This window comes from Marmota flaviventris, chromosome 18 (assembly GCF_047511675.1).
Source record: "Marmota flaviventris isolate mMarFla1 chromosome 18, mMarFla1.hap1, whole genome shotgun sequence".
Lineage (NCBI taxonomy): Eukaryota > Metazoa > Chordata > Mammalia > Rodentia > Sciuridae > Marmota > Marmota flaviventris.
Genome location: NC_092515.1, coordinates 46,692,961 through 46,708,804, shown reverse-complemented (window position 1 = coordinate 46,708,804; position 15,844 = coordinate 46,692,961). Strand labels below are relative to the sequence as shown.

At 40.3% G+C, this 15,844-nt stretch overlaps 1 protein-coding gene across 23 annotated transcripts in view; it reads right to left on the bottom strand.

Moving 5' to 3' along the window:
* The window catches only part of LOC139702694 (tRNA-dihydrouridine(20) synthase [NAD(P)+]-like), a 121,721-nt gene that overhangs the window by 93,160 nt on the left and 12,717 nt on the right, over window positions 1-15,844 (bottom strand). For all 23 annotated transcript variants that reach the window (XR_011705265.1, XR_011705264.1, XM_071604477.1 and 20 more), the window contains exons 2-6: window positions 14,270-14,411; window positions 6,476-6,521; window positions 3,626-3,717; window positions 2,474-2,517; window positions 1,160-1,220 (exon numbers count right to left, since the gene is read on the bottom strand). Coding sequence is in view for 21 of the 23 variants with exons in the window: in XM_071604477.1 (XP_071460578.1) it covers window positions 1,160-1,220; window positions 2,474-2,517; window positions 3,626-3,717; window positions 6,476-6,521; window positions 14,270-14,395 (369 nt within the window). In the remaining 2 variants the exon portion in view is untranslated. The remainder of the gene's footprint in view (window positions 1-1,159; window positions 1,221-2,473; window positions 2,518-3,625; window positions 3,718-6,475; window positions 6,522-14,269; window positions 14,412-15,844) is intronic.

Here is a 15,844-nt window from a genome sequence, read left to right as displayed (position 1 = left end):
AAGGTAATATCCACAAAGCCCTCTGGTTTATTAAGCAGGCAGGCAGGCATTCTGAAGCCTCCTTACCTAAAGCATTGGTGTCAGGCTGGGTGACTTCTCAGAGCATAGTGGCTGACTCTGAACACTGGGCCAGGGGAACATCTACTATGTCTACACTGTCGACCTTCTGCTCTGATGCCTTACACTCAGCAACCTCAACCTGCTTTTATTATCTATTCCAAACCTGTCCTTTTTCAACATCTGATCACAGCTAAAGAAAAAGAAACCTGCTTCCTGGCTACCAGTCAATCCTTCCTGAACTACAACCACTTTATCCCATCACCACACACCCAACAATTTGCCAGCCAATACCCATATCCAAACCTCTGGCCTTTTGTCATTCTAATCCACTAGACACATGGCTTCTCTGCTCCAAAAAAAAAGGGGGGGGGGCAAAGATACCAAAGTCCAAGTCCAGCTGATCTGATCCCAACTAAAGTTTGCGATCCTATGCTCCTTTGCTCCCTCTTCATCTCCTATTCCCCAGTCCTCTGATGAAAATGAGCCATTCACAGTTCTGGCTTCACCACCTAGGGGCCTCCATGCTCCTGCACATGCCACTCTTCTCATCTGTCCTATAACTCTTCCTCAAGGACCACATTTCCTCATCAAAAACAAGTTTAAGGGTGCCTTTCCACTCTGTTCTCAGGCTTAACATAGCCTTCTAGTCTGATCTCTTCTGATATGACACAGCATCTTGACAAAGCCCAGGTCCTATTATTATTATTTTTTTTTTTTGGCCTTTTTTTTTTCCTTAAACAGTACCTGGGGTTGACCCTGGGCCTTGTACATGCTAGGCAAATGCTGTACAAATGAGCTGCATCCCCAGTTCTTTTTATTGTTTTATTTTGAGACAAGGTCTGCCTAAGTTGCCTGGGATGGCTTCATATTTGCAATCCTCCTGCCTCAGCCTTCCAAATAACTGGGATTACAGGCATGGACCACCATGCCTGGCCCTGTTCCAGTTGTGCTTATTGATCCACTAACAGACTTTCAAGCATTTTCTTCATCCAGCTCAGGATCTAGTCCAGAACTGGGTACTGTACCTAGCCATCATGTCTTGTTAGCTTCCTTTAATCTCCATAGGATACTTCTGAGAAATATAAAGAAATCAATTTACCTTGGTGGAATATTCTTTTGGACAGCCCATGTTGACGTCAATACCAGCTACATCATTTTCTCTGGAAAAACATGAAAAGCAAAAAGGAAATAAACATTAAAGGGCTGGAGTTGTGGCTCAGAGGTAGAGTGCTCAACTAGCATACATGAGGCACTGGGTTCGATCCTCAGCAACATATAAGAAAATGAAATAAAGATATTGTGTGTCCACCTACAAGTAAAAAGTAAATATTAAAAAAAAAAAAAAACAACAACATTCAAACTGAGGGAAGAAACTAGAGTAAAAAGCATGGATGAGTCTGTGCTCATTAACCTGTCATTGTGAGTCTGGATTCAAGAAACACACCACCCTCAATGACAGACTTCATCTGAGCAGAGTTCCAGAGGAAAGACATAACGTATCTATACATTGAAAAGAGCTAGGTATTGAGGTCTTTGTTACAATGGAGTTGTGTCAGATAATTCAAATACCAAGTTACACTCATGCTAAATTCAATTCCAAGGCAGCATTTCTCACTGGGGTAATGAAAGCTATTTGCCAAGGCAAAGATGTGACATAAGCACAAGAGCCCTTTGCCACAGCAACTCCTCTGGCATAACTTACAGGACTGCCTTCAGTTGCTGGGTGACACAGGTAGCTTACTCCAAATAATTATCAAATGTAGAAAGAACTTGGACCTCATTCTCTGATTTTAACAGTCTGTGATCAAAAGCAATTACTGCCCGAGTCTCTTCTTGCTATCACTGTCATCAATATCAGAAGGGAACATTTACTAAGCACTCCCAATGTGTGACATTCTCCAAATAACATGCCTTATTTCACTTGCCCTACACTATGCCAGAGGATGTTACTACTACTGGTATCCTTTCACACAGAAAGGAACAAAATGATCAGCAAGGTTAAGTAACTTCCTAAGGTCACACAGTTAGCCAGTAGCAAACCATTAACTCTAAAACCCACTCTTAAACCGTGAATACTCTGCTGCCTTTATTAACTCCAGAAGCAATAAGTTTCACCTACACTGAGAGTTAAAGCCTCAGGACTCACAATCAGAAGTATCCCCCAAAAAGGGAATCCCATAAATAAACATTAAAATTGGGCCTTCACATGGGGGTCTCTGCGGTCTGGGAACAGTGGGTACATTTGAATCCCAGGACAGCCTTCAGATGCCATAAACAGGAAAGGAAATCACCCTCAGTTGAAAATAGTAACATGCCAGGAGGCAGAAGTGTGGGTCACTTCCAAAGTCACCAGTGACAGTAAGACCTCTTAACTCCAGTAAAGACAAAGGGAGCTCAAGAGGGAGGAACTTACACAAGCCTGGCCACAGCAAGTGCTCGCTCTGCATCTGAGGTTCCCTAGGAACACAAAAGGCTTCATCAACCAATGCCCTGAAAAAGGCAAATGTGCGTGACAAACACACCCATCTCCCCCACCACACACACACACACACACACACACACACACACACTCTTTCTTTTCCACTCTCTATTTCGCTCTTACAAACACACACACACAGGCACACACACACACACACACACAACACACACATTGTCATGCCAACAAGCAGTTTGGGCCAGTTTTCTCCAAAAAAGCCAGCCCAATATATTAGCTCACTGGTTTAAAAAAAAAAAAGATGGACTTGGAAGGCCTAAACAATGTCATTAATGCTGTTGTTACTTTCCAACATACAAAAACATGAAAAAAAATCTTATAGAAAACATTCAGATACCACAACTTAGAGTCCATAATTATATCTACTTGATCACATACCCACTCATTGTCATCAACTTTATAAAAACTTAAACATCTTTTGGGAGCTATTTCTAAAAAAGCTCCAAGAAATGTCTAGTGCAAGAGAAGAGAGCTATAGTTTAACTACCCAGACACCGAGACACACACCTATAATCACAGTGGCTGGGGAGGTTGAGGCAGGAATATTGCAAGTTTAAAGCCAGCCTCAGCAATTCAGTAAAGCTTTAGGCAACTTGGTGAAACCCTGTCTCAAAATAAAAAATAAAAAGGGCTGGGGATGTGGCTCAGGGGTTGAGTACCCTTGAGCTCAATCCCTGCTATCAAAAAAACAAATACAAACAAAAAATTCAAAAGTTTACTGTTAAGGAAATCTAATTCCTTTGATAGGAAATAAATTCAGACTATAAAAAATAAGCAGTATGATATGAATACTCAATGTTACAGATTAGAAAAATAAATCTAGAGACCTTTAATTAAGTAAATTAAATCTGAGACTTGCAGGCATGTAACAGACTGTGTCAGCTTGATTTCCATAATCTGTCTCCAATACTGTAAGTACTCAGGAATGACCCTTTGAAAAATGGTCAAATCTTCAGGAAGTCCCTGCTATGCAAAGTAGCTCAGGCACTCAATAGTGGCCAGCACAGGACCCAAGCAATGAAACAGGAGATAGGAATACTCAGGAGGACACTTGACATTAGGGTCTCATACCATCTGGAAGACCACTCTGCTCTGTTCTCTTTCACAGGTGCGGAAGATGACTCGGTCATCAGGGGCTACAAAATCCACTGTTTTGAGCACCTCTGCAAGAAAACACAAACACATGGGATGCAAGTTCAGACTAGCCTAAGCCCTGGCAGTGAACACAGCCAAGTATAACCTTGAAAAGAAAAAAGGGATCAGATGATTCCTACAAAATAAGTATGCACTGGGAGGCATCTAAGGTGCTGATATGGTCCATCTCACGACACAGGTAATGGTTGGTTCACTTTATAATTATTTGTTAAATTGCATATTTAGGTTTTATGCACTTTTTCTGCGTGATTACAAGCACTTTACAATTTTTTGAAATACTGGAAAAAAATGTACACACATTTAATTTGTGTTTCAATACTAGAACTGTCCTGGAAGATGGCACTTTGAGGGTCTGCAAGTGATCATTTCTTAATTACTTAGAGTAATTAAGTGGAGGAGTACTCTATTTCAGTCAGTCTTCACTATTATTTGCAGTTGCATATTTTCAAATTCATCGATTTAGTAAAATTAATTTATAACCCTGAATCAATACATGTGGTGTTTCCAGTCATTCAGGGACAGACAGTAAGTGACAACAAATTGGAGTCACCTGATGTACATACACATCTCCAGCTGAGTTCAAACACAGTGCCACTTGTCTTCTTGTTTTAGCTCTTATACTGTAAAAATGAGCCCTTTTTATGGCATATTTAGCCCTTCATTTTGTGTATTTTGGTGCTTTTTGTTAGTGATCTCACTGTTTAAAATGGATCCAAGCATAGTGCTGAAGTTCTGTCTATTATCTTAAGCAAAAGAAGGCTGTGGTGAACCTAAAGGTCAAAACACTTGTATTCGATAAGCCTTGGTTATGACAATATAGTGCTATTGGCTCTTGAGTTCAAGGTTAATGAATCAATGATATATTGGTTGGAGCTGCCAGTACCGCTCCACGAGAGCATATGCTTAACATGCACAAGGCTCTGGGTTTGAACCCTAGCTCCTAAATAAATAAACAGCATGTCTTTGAACAGAAACAAATGAAATAAACTAAGTGTAAGTGATGATCAGATGATGAAAATATGACCAGAGGCTAGCAAAAACCTAATCCTGTATTTCCCCTAGGGTCACCTGGTTCAATAGTCATGAATAGATTTTAAGTGTTTCTCAGCAATTTAACCGAACATTAACAAAAATCAACTACATCTCATATATCCTTCTTCTTTTTTTTTCTTAGTTGTTGATTGACCTTTATTTTATTTATGTGTGTGGTGCTGAGAACCAAACCCAGTGCCTCACACATGCCAGACAAATGCACTACTGCTGAGCCACACCAGAAGCTCAACAAAAGCTTCTATCATCATTGACTTTCAAAGATGACTAATATAATAAAAATATACAATGTGGCAGATGGGTGAATATACCTATCTTGAAGGCTGTTTTGAGAACTAAGATCTTTAAAGCATGTAAAGCATTTCCATAAATGGAATCTGGAATTATCATCCCAGCATTGAACAGCTTAGAAGGCTAAAAAGACATGTTGGGAGAGGTAATCGAAGTAATCTCTCACAGAGAAAGCTTAACACTGGCAGGAAGAAAGGTGAGAGAACCACAAAAACTAGGGTGTGCTTATAATGAAGTTTACTGATAAAAGCAAAATACTGAAACCCCAGTAAAGGCACTAGGGAAACCAATTTTAATGTATCTGATAGGCAAAAATGTAAAAAAGTGGCTAAACAGTATATGCCACACAATCCCAAGGGAAGGGGGCACAGATAAAAAGTGGTCACATTTTTAAATATTACACATTTTTCATAATATACGCGTAGGAAAACCCACATTATTCCTCTTTATGCTTAATTCTTTTGTTGTGGTGGTGGTACATGGGAATGACCCCAGAATCTCATGAACGCTGGGGAAGTTCCTACCACTGAGCTACATGCAAAACCCTATAATAACCTTTCTTTTTGGTACTGGAGATTCAAACTAGGGGTAATTTTCCAATGAGCTACATCCCTAAGCCTCTTTATTTTTAATTTTGAGACAGGTCTTGCTAAGTTGCTGAGGGTAGCCTCCTGCCTCAGCCTCATGAGTCACTGGGATTACAGAGGTGTGCCACTGTACCCACCCTGATTAACTCTTTAAGTATGAGATTATGGAGGATTTTCATTTTCTAGGTTTTATGGATTCATAATATTGATTTTTTTCATAACATACAAAAATGTAAATAAAAGAAAATTTGACGAAATTGAGTCATGACTTTTTGTGAAATATCAAGATTTGATATATACATGTGTATATGTACATATGTATGTATCAGAAACCTCAAAGATTACCACAACTCTAATTAAAGCAGAATCAGCCTCATCAATAAACTAGAAGAAAACCCACAGTTCACCACAAGCACTTCCATTTTCACAGGGCTTAAGGTGTACAAACTACTTACTGTTTCCTTATCTTATTTCGTCTTCACTTTAACTATACAATTTAAGTAAACTAAGGCTCATAATTACATTTGAATGATAAGAAATTGTGGTGGAAAGAAGTCCTATGACTTGCCCAAGTCACAGGCCAGGCCAAGCACTGAAGCCATTGTGACTTCAAGGATCCTAGGGTCCCTTCTGTATACGAAACATGGTCATTTCTATGTCACCAAGGCATTCTTAGCCTGCTTCACATCAGGCTTTAGGTGGAGAGCAATGACTGCTCTCAAGGGAGCACATGATCCACACACATTATGCAGCCAGGCAGGAACCCAGGTAGGGCCAGTGGTAGTGTCACCTAAGCCAAATGAGCACACACACAATTCTGGGCCAGGGCTGGACTCACCATTGACAACTCTCTTGCACTGAAGCATCTTGAGGTCAATCAGCTCCTGTAGAGAAATTGGAGAACAATGGTCAGTCCTGGACATGTAGATCCTGGACACAAGAGAAGGCCTTGGACTCAGGAAAACCACCTTCATTTCACATCACATGGGTATTACATGGACGGTCACACTAGTACTAACAACAAATCGTGATTTGGGGGATACGTAATGTGGTCCTCTCCACCCAAGCATGGAAAACAGGGCCCTGAGTAAGCTATCCTCAATCAGGTTATCAGGTTATCTTAACAGGAACCTTGGAGATATTTGAGGAAGGATGAGCCACTCAGAGAGCAGATAACTACCTAGAACCTGGATACTGAGATATTCTCCTCATTTATTAGTCTCAGCTCAAGCCCACTCCCCTCAAACAACCTCTCACCTCCATCCCTAGGCAGAAGGTGACAAGTGAAGAGCTCTGAAGAAAGGCCTAATGAATGATAAAACTGGGACCAGGGCAGAGAAGCATAGAGACGAAGATTTGAGATGAACACAGGAATGAAAAGTCTATCCAGTGAGTTCCCCAACTCAGGAAACATTCAAGCAGACACAGAAAGAAAAGAAATAAGGGGTTCTTCAAATTTAGTATCATAAGCATGGAGGGAGTTGGGCACCATGGCACATACCTGTAATCCCAGCCTCAGATACTTACTAAGACCTCAGTAACTTAAAAAAAACCTGTCTCAAGATTAAAAAAAAAAAAAATTAAAAGAATTGGGGATAGGGGTCAGTGGTAAAGCATCCCTTGGTTCAATCCCCACTACCATAAAAAAAAAAAATAGAAAGAGGGCTGGGAGGGGCTGGGGATGCAGCTCAAGCAGTAGCACGCTCGCTTGGCAAGTGTGCGGCCCGGGTTCGATCCTAAGCACAACATACAAACAAAGATGTTGTGTCCGCCAAAAACTAAAAAAAAAAAATAAATATTAAAAATTCTCTCTCTTAAAAAAAAAAAAAAGAAAGAAAGAAAGAAAGAGGGCTGGGATTGTGGCTCAGCGGTAGAGCGCTCCCCTAGCACGGGCGCAACCCGGGTTCGATTCTCAGCACCACATAAAAATAAATAAATAAATAAATGCATTGTGTTGTGTTGTGTCCATCTAAAAAAAAGATTCATTCTCTCTCTCTTTAAAAAAAAATTGAGGGCTGGGGATGTGGCTCAAGCGGTAACTCGCTCGCCTGGCATGCGTGTGGCCAGGGTTCGATCCTCAGCACCACATACAAACAAAGATGTTGTGTCCGCCAATAACTAAAAAATAAATATTAAAAAAAAATAGAAAGAAAAATTAATATGACATTTCCAGATAAACAATGAAATACACCTCATATGATCATTAGGATGGCTATTATTTTAAAAAGAAAATCATAGGCATAAATTTGTCAGGGACAAATCCTCTAAAAGGGAAACGAGGAAAACTATGCCATTGATAATAGCTTCAAAAAAAAATACTTGCAAATTAACCTAACAAAAGAGGTGAAAGACCTCTACAAAGAAAACTACAGAACGCTAAAGAAAGAAATTGAGGCAGATCTTACAGGATGGAAATATCTCCCTTGTTCTTGGATAGGAAGAATTAATATGTCAAAATGGCCATATAACTAAAAGCATTATACAGATTTAATGCAATTCCAATCAAAATCCCAATGACATTCCTCATAGAAATAGAAAAAGCAGTCATGAAATTCACCTGGACAAATGAGAGACCCAGAATAGCCAAAGCAATTCTTAGCAAGAAGAATGAAGCAGGTGGCATCACTATACCAGACCTTAAATTATACTACAGAGCAACACTAACAAAAACAGCATGGTACTGGCACCAAAATAGACTGGTAGATCAATGGTACAGAATAGAGGACACAGAGACTAACCCACATAATTACAGTTATCTTATTTTTTTATTAAAAAAAATATTTATTTTTAGTTGTAGTTAGACCCAAGGTATTGTACCTTTATTTTTTTTTTTTTAATTTATTTTTATGTGGTGCTGAGGATCGAACCCAGGGCCTTACATGTGCTAAGCTAGCGCTCTACCACTGCGCCACAACTCCAGCCCCATTTACAGTTATCTTATATTACACAAAGGCTCCAAAAACATACATTGGAGAAAAGACAGCCTCTTCAAAAATGGTGCTGGGAAAACTGGAACTCCATATGCAACAAAATGAAATTAAATCCCTATTTCTCACCATGCATAATACTCAACTCAAAGTGGATCAAGGACCTAGGAATTAAACCAGAGACCCTGCGTCTAACAAAAGAAAAAGTAGGCCTAGATCTCAATCATATCGGATTAGGACACTATTTCCTTAAGAGCACTCCTATAGCGCAAGAAGTATAAACAAGAATTAATAAATGGGATGGGACTGGGGCTGTGGCTCAGCGATAGAGCGCTCGCCTCACAGGCGCGAGACCCTGGGTTCGAACCTCAGCACCACATAAAAAAAAGTGAAATAAAGGTCTTTAAAAACAAAATTTAAAAAAAAAGAATTAATAAATGGGATGGATTGGAACTAAAAAGTTTCTTCTCAACAAAAGGAAAAAATCAGTGAGGTGAAGAGAGAGCCTACAGCTTGGGAGCAAACTTTTACCACTTGCACATCAGAGCACTAATCTCTAGGGTATATAAAGAACTGAAAAAGCTAAACACCAAAATAACAAATAACCCAATCAATAAATGGGCCAAGGACCTGAACAGACACTTCTCAGAAGAGGATATACAATCAATCAACAAATATATAAAAAGATGTTCAACACTCTAGCTATTAGAGAAATGCAAATCAAAACTACTCTAAGATTTCATCTTACTCCAGTCAGAATGGCAGCTATTAAGAATACAAACAGGGCTGGGGATGTGGCTCAAGCGGTAGCACGCTCGCCTGGCATGCGTGCGGCCCGGGTTCGATCCTCAGCACCACATACAAACAAAGATGTTGTGTCCGCTGAAAACTGAAAAAATAAATATTAAAATTCTCTCTCTCTCTCTTTAAAAAAAAATACAAACAATAATAAGGGTTGGTAAGGATGTGGGGAAAAAGGCACACTCATACACTGCTGGTAGGACTGCAAAATGGTGCAGCCAATATGGAAAACAGTATGGAGATTCCTTAGAAAACTTGGAATGGAACCACCATTTGATCCAGCTATTCCACTCCTCAGTTTATACCCAGAGGACTTAAAAACAGCATACTACAGGGACACAGCTGTTAGACCAGGACGCAAGAAAAGAGCACTGACTCCAATTAAAATCAAATTAAAGCAAGCTTATTATTTCGACCGGCCGGGCTGCCTCTCCCACCCAAAACCGCAGGAACAAGACAGCAGCCGCAGCTTTCCTGCAGTTCAGCTTTATAGCCCAGAAAGTTACACAAAGGGGGGTTACAGATAACAGAACTCTGAGGAGCATAACACAAACGGTAGTTTACAGTTTTTGCTGGCCCCAACATCAGAATCTATGAGGATCATTAGAGCCTCAGAGAGGGTCGTTATCTGGCCAAGGAAGGCCAATATTTATGAGGTGTCACTAAAGTTTCAGAGAGGGCTGCTATCTGGTCAGAGAGCCAGGCATGGGTGAGTTCAAGGCACGGGCAGGCATTCCAAGCAGGTTCAGAATTTGCAGTAATTTATAGTAAAGCCAAAATTATCTTTTCATGGCTTTGTGGCGAGATGGCTCCCAATTCTGAGAGAAAATCAGGTTGGGTCTATCAACAGCCACATCAATGTTTATTGCAGCACATAATAGCTAGACTGTAGAACCAACGTGGATGCCTCAGTAGATGAATGGATAAAGAAAACGTGGTATATATATACAAAATGGAATATTACTCAGCAATAAAAGAGAATAAAATCATGACATCTGCAGGTAAATGGAAGGAGTTGGAGAATATAACGCAAAGTGATGTTAGCCAATCCCCAAAAAACAATGTCGAATGTTTTCTCTGATATAAAGAGGCTTATTCATAGTGGGGTTGGGAGGGGGACCATGGGAATATTAGAGGAACTCTAGATAGGGCAAAGAGGATGGAAGAAGGAAGGGGGCAAGAGGTGTAAAAAAGATGGTGAATGAGATGGACATCATTACCATGAGTACAAGTACGAAGACACAAATTGTGTGAATATACTTTCTATACAACCAGAGATATTAAAAATTGTACTCCATATGTGTAATAGGAATTGTAATGCATTCTGCTGTCATATATGAAAAATTAGAATAAAAAATCTGAAGGGTTCTGTGTTTGGGATTGGTGTCCCTGAGGACTTCATGGCTGTGACATGCTTGGTGCCTGGGAAAGTTCCTGTGCAAAGGCATAGGATGCCCCGTTGCTATGGTAATGCCCTCCATGCTAGAGTCTTATCAGCTTCCACCGTAATCTTAGGCACATAACTCCTGGGAATAAAGGAACTTGTTTGCTTGGTAACTATGTTTCACCAAGATCAGGCACTCGTGGAGCTGCCAGCGTAACAGTAACTTCAGACAATGGACCTCCTTGAGAAATGTACAAATTCCTGAACTTTACATATTGTAATTATGAAAGGTAACTTCAGAATAAGCAACCTTACTGACACTCTAAACAATAATGTGGTTATTGGTACTAATGATCTAATGTTACCTAATGTTATCCCAAAGGACTTAAAATCAGCATACTAGAGGCTGGGGTTGTGTCTCAGTGATAGAGTGCTTGCCCAGCATGTGTGAGGAACTGGGTTCGATTCTCAGCACCATGTATAAATAAATGAATAAATTAAATGTCCCTCAACATCTAAAATAATGTTTAAAAACAATCAGCATACTAGAGTGATGCAGCCACATCAATGTTTAGAGCAGCTCAATTCACAATAGCTAAACTATGGAACCAACCTGGGTGTCCTGCAACAAACAGGCACTTCAGAAATGAAGAAATATGAATGGTCAAAAAATATGTGAAAAAAATGTTCAACATATCTAGCAAAATTAAGAAATGCACATTACTACACTGAGATTCCATCTCACTCCAGTGAGAATGGCAATTATAAACAATACAAGTAACAATAAATGTGGGCAAGGATATGGGGAGCAAGTAGAAACTTGGAATGGAACTACCAACTGATGTAGTTATCCCACTCTTTGGTCTATACTCAAAGGATGTAAAATCAGTATACTACAGTGACACAGCCACATCAATGTTTAGAGCAACTCAATTCACAATAGCTAAGCTATGGAACCAACCTAGGTGACCTTCAACAAATGAAAAGAAAAAGAAAATGTGGTATACATACACAATGGAATATTACTCAATCATGAAGAATAATGAAATTATGGCATTTGTTGGTAAATGCATGGAACTGGAGAAAATCCTGCTGAGTGAAATAAGCTAATCCCAAAACACCAAAGGCTGAATGTTCTAATATGTGGATGCTAACCAAGAACAACAGAGGGTAGGAAGAAGGGGAAGAATATAATTCTACTGGATTAGACAAAGGAAAACAAAGGGAAGGCAGTAGGAAGGGGAATGGGAAGGACAGTTGAATTAATAAGACATAACCTTCCTAGTCTCCTAGTCTTGTTTTGAATATAAGACCAGGGTAACTCCACATCATGTATAACAACAAGAATAGGATCCTAATTAGAATAAGTTATACTCCATGTATGTATATTATGCCAAAATACATTCTCTTATAATGTATAACAAAAAAGAACAAATTTAACAACAAGAACAAAAAAAAAAAAAAAAAAAAGAATCCTGTGTCCTAAGCTGAGGATATATAGTTCAGTCCCAGAGTACCTGCCTAGCATATACAAGGTCCTGGGTTCCACCCTCAGCACTGCCAAAAAAATAAAAAATAAAAAATCCTTTCTGCTCCAAAAGAAAAATTAAAAAAAAAAAAAGAAAGAAACTGACTCCACTCCACCACTGGCCATCACCCCTGGTACCCCCTCACTTCTAACTCCTTCCTTCCTCTAATTCCTCAAACATGCAACTCATCTATAAATATCTCACTTCCCCTACTTCCTTTCCTTCAAGCCACCTGCCTATACTTGTTCCACGCTTATGTAGCTGAAGTTGTAGTCAGCAGTCCTTTTTCTGCCTCCTTTTTTTTTTTGAAGAGAGAGGGAGGAGAGAGAGAGAGAGAGAGAGAGAGAATTTTTTTTAATATTTATTTTTCAGTTTTTGGCGGACACAACATCTTTGTATGTGGTGCTGAGGATCGAACCCGGGCCGCACGCACGCCAGGCGAGCGCACTACCGCTTGAGCCACATCCCCAGCCCCCTTTTTCTGCCTCCTTGTTTGCTGTTCATCTTTAAGCCCTTAACTCCTCACCAGGCCCCAGTGACCTCATTCTCACATATACCACCATCAGTCTTCTTGCAATTCAATCTCTCTGTACCATCTGACATTGTTCACAGACCTGACTTTTGCCTTCCCTAACAGTACTTTTTAAATATTTTCAATTGTACATAGACACAATATCTTTATTTTATTTATTTATTTATTTTTATGTGGTGCTTAGGATCAAACCCAGCGGCTCACGCATGTGAGGCAAGCACTGTACCACTGAGACATAACCCCAGTCCATAGACTCTTCTTAATTTGCCTATTTTCTCATATTTTTACTTCTCATGTTGACTCTTGTTCTCAAACACCCCACACAGAATATAGGGTATTTTCCTCAACTCCACTCACAGACCTTCCCTAATCTCTACACAGTGGGGTCGACCCCTCTCCAATTGAACATTTTATCTTAGAGTAACTGTGGGTTCACATGCAGCTGTAAGGATGTGACAGAGATCTTAGACCTAAGTACTCCTTCACCAGTTTCCCCAATGGCAACATCTTAACTATAACACAAAATCACAATCAGGATACTGACACTGACACAGGTAAGAAACAGAACGATCCCATCACTACAAGGATTCCTCTTATTGCCTTTTAGAGCCACAGTCATCCCACTGCCTATACTCAGGGCTGGGATTGTGGCTCAGGACTGGGATTGTGGCTCAGTGGCAGAGTGCTTGCCTCACACATGTGAGGCACTGGGTTCGATCCTCAGCACCACATAAAAATAAATAAACAAAATAAAGATATTTAAAAAAAACAAAGCTCTCCAGATTAATTCTGATACATACTCAATTGAGAACCACTGCTCACATTCCTTCATCATCCAACATTAGCTACTCCTTTAATTCTATTTTTCCTGATAGATTTTTTAAAATATTTTTTAGCTGTTGATGGACATTTCCTTAATTTGCTTATATATTTGAGGTGATAGAAATTCAGGCAAGCACTCTACCGCTGAGTTGCAACTCTAGCCCCTTGACAGATCTTTTTAAACCTGGGTCTAAAGCCTACTTTTCTCCAGAGCAGTCAGCAAGTATATCTACTGGCCTACCAGCTATCACCACTAGAAAATCCTATGGCAACCCAAAACCAACCTCATCCAGCTTCATTAGCCTGATTCTGGTCCTTTTCCTCTTCTTCCTAACCTCTGAGTCCATTTACTGATGTTCTGAATGTATGTTAGCTCCTACAGGGGCCACGGCACTTCCCCAACTTGATGCTCATCTACTCATCTCAGCAACCCTAACGCCTCTGTGCTGCCCAGGATGCTGGCCCTCAGCAGGGCCCACAGAACTCATCAATGCCTGCCTGTTGCTCCCCTCCCACCTTCAACAAACACCTGTGTGGGGAGTTCCCATCCTGCCTCCCCCACTCCTGACCACTCCCACATCCAAATGAGGAGGCTGCACTTGTGGGAAAGCCCTCCCAGAAAACCAGGAGCACTTACCTCACAGTAAACAATGTCAGCTCCATAATCCAGGGCCAGCAGCCGCATTGGGAGAGTGCCAACCCGAACCACAGGGGCTAAGATGAGTTTGTTGTGGTAGCACAGAGAGACACTATTCACAATCATTCCTCCTCTGTTTCACCTGAAGAACAGGAAAATAAGGGTCAGAAATTCAAGTGGAAACAGTCCCTTCTTTTAGCAAGGACAGGTTTTCCTTTTTCCTTCCAACCCACAGTCATTTGCGTTCCTTTTGTCTGATCTTATAAAACATGCATGTTCAGTCATTCATCGAACCACTATTCATTAAGTACTTAATCTCTGCCCAGCACTGTCCTAGTCTCTTGGAATACATTAGAACACAAAACAGACAAAAATTCCTGCTCAGCACAGCTTTCATGCTACTGGAGGAACACAGGCAAAAGTCATTAAGCAGCAGATTGAAAAACTGGTAGGGATCTGTAAGAGAAAAGAGCAGGTGATGAACTGCAAACTTTGCCTTTCTTAAAATGCAGCAATCTTATTTTTACTTTTTTTGTTTGTTTCTTTATTTTGTTTTAACACAGGGTCTCATTCATTATATGGCCCAGGCTGGTCTCCAACTCCTGACCCAAAGATTCTTCTGCCTTAACCCCCCAAGTACCAAGGACTGCAAATGTGTGCTGCCAGTCCTGGTGGGCTGCAATTTTATTTATTTATTTCCTTATTTATTTATTTATGTATCTTTACTTTTAGGTGGATACATTAGTTTGTTTTTATGTGATGCCTAGGATCGAACCCAGTGCCTCATATATGCTAGGCGAGCACTCTTTCACTGAGCCACCACCCTAGCCCCTTATTTATTTATTTTTGTGCTCAGGGTTGAACCCATAACACTTAACCACTGGGCAACACCCTTAGCCCCTTTTTTGTTATTTGAGTCAGCAACTGTTATCTGTTCTGGCTTGGTGCAAGAGCACATTGAAATGGAGGAAAATTGTCAGGTCAGACTTCCAATGAGCTCTTCGTTTTTAGGAAGAATCATAAAAGTAGCATAGAAGCTGTGCTGGAGGCACACACCTATCATCCCAGCTACTTGGGAGGGTGAAATAGAAGGATTGCAAGTGCAAGGCCAGCCTAGGCAACCTAGTAAGACACTGTTAAAGGGCTGAGGATAAAGGCATTATGAGAGCTTGCCTAGCATGTTTTGAGGTTCTTGGTTCAAGACTTTCCCACCAAAACAAAAGGTCTCTTAATATTCAATACAAATTTCCTTTTTTCTTTATTTTTTTTCTGTGTGTGTGTGTGTCCTGCTGGAGACTGAACCCAGTGCCTCACTCCTACCTTGCAAGAGCTCTACCATCTGAGATATTCCACTAGTCCCAGATACATTTTTCTCCTGCATATTTCCAATCCACACTTGATTGAATCTACAGATTCGCAATCTGAGGATAGGAAGGGTCTACAATCAAGAGAGAACTTTTCAGGAAGTATGATTAGTGTAACTCTCTTTTACAACTTGAAAACCTGAATTTCAGTCAAATATTCTTACTGACCAGGCCTATGTGAAATAAGTCACATAACAAAGCTGAGGACTTC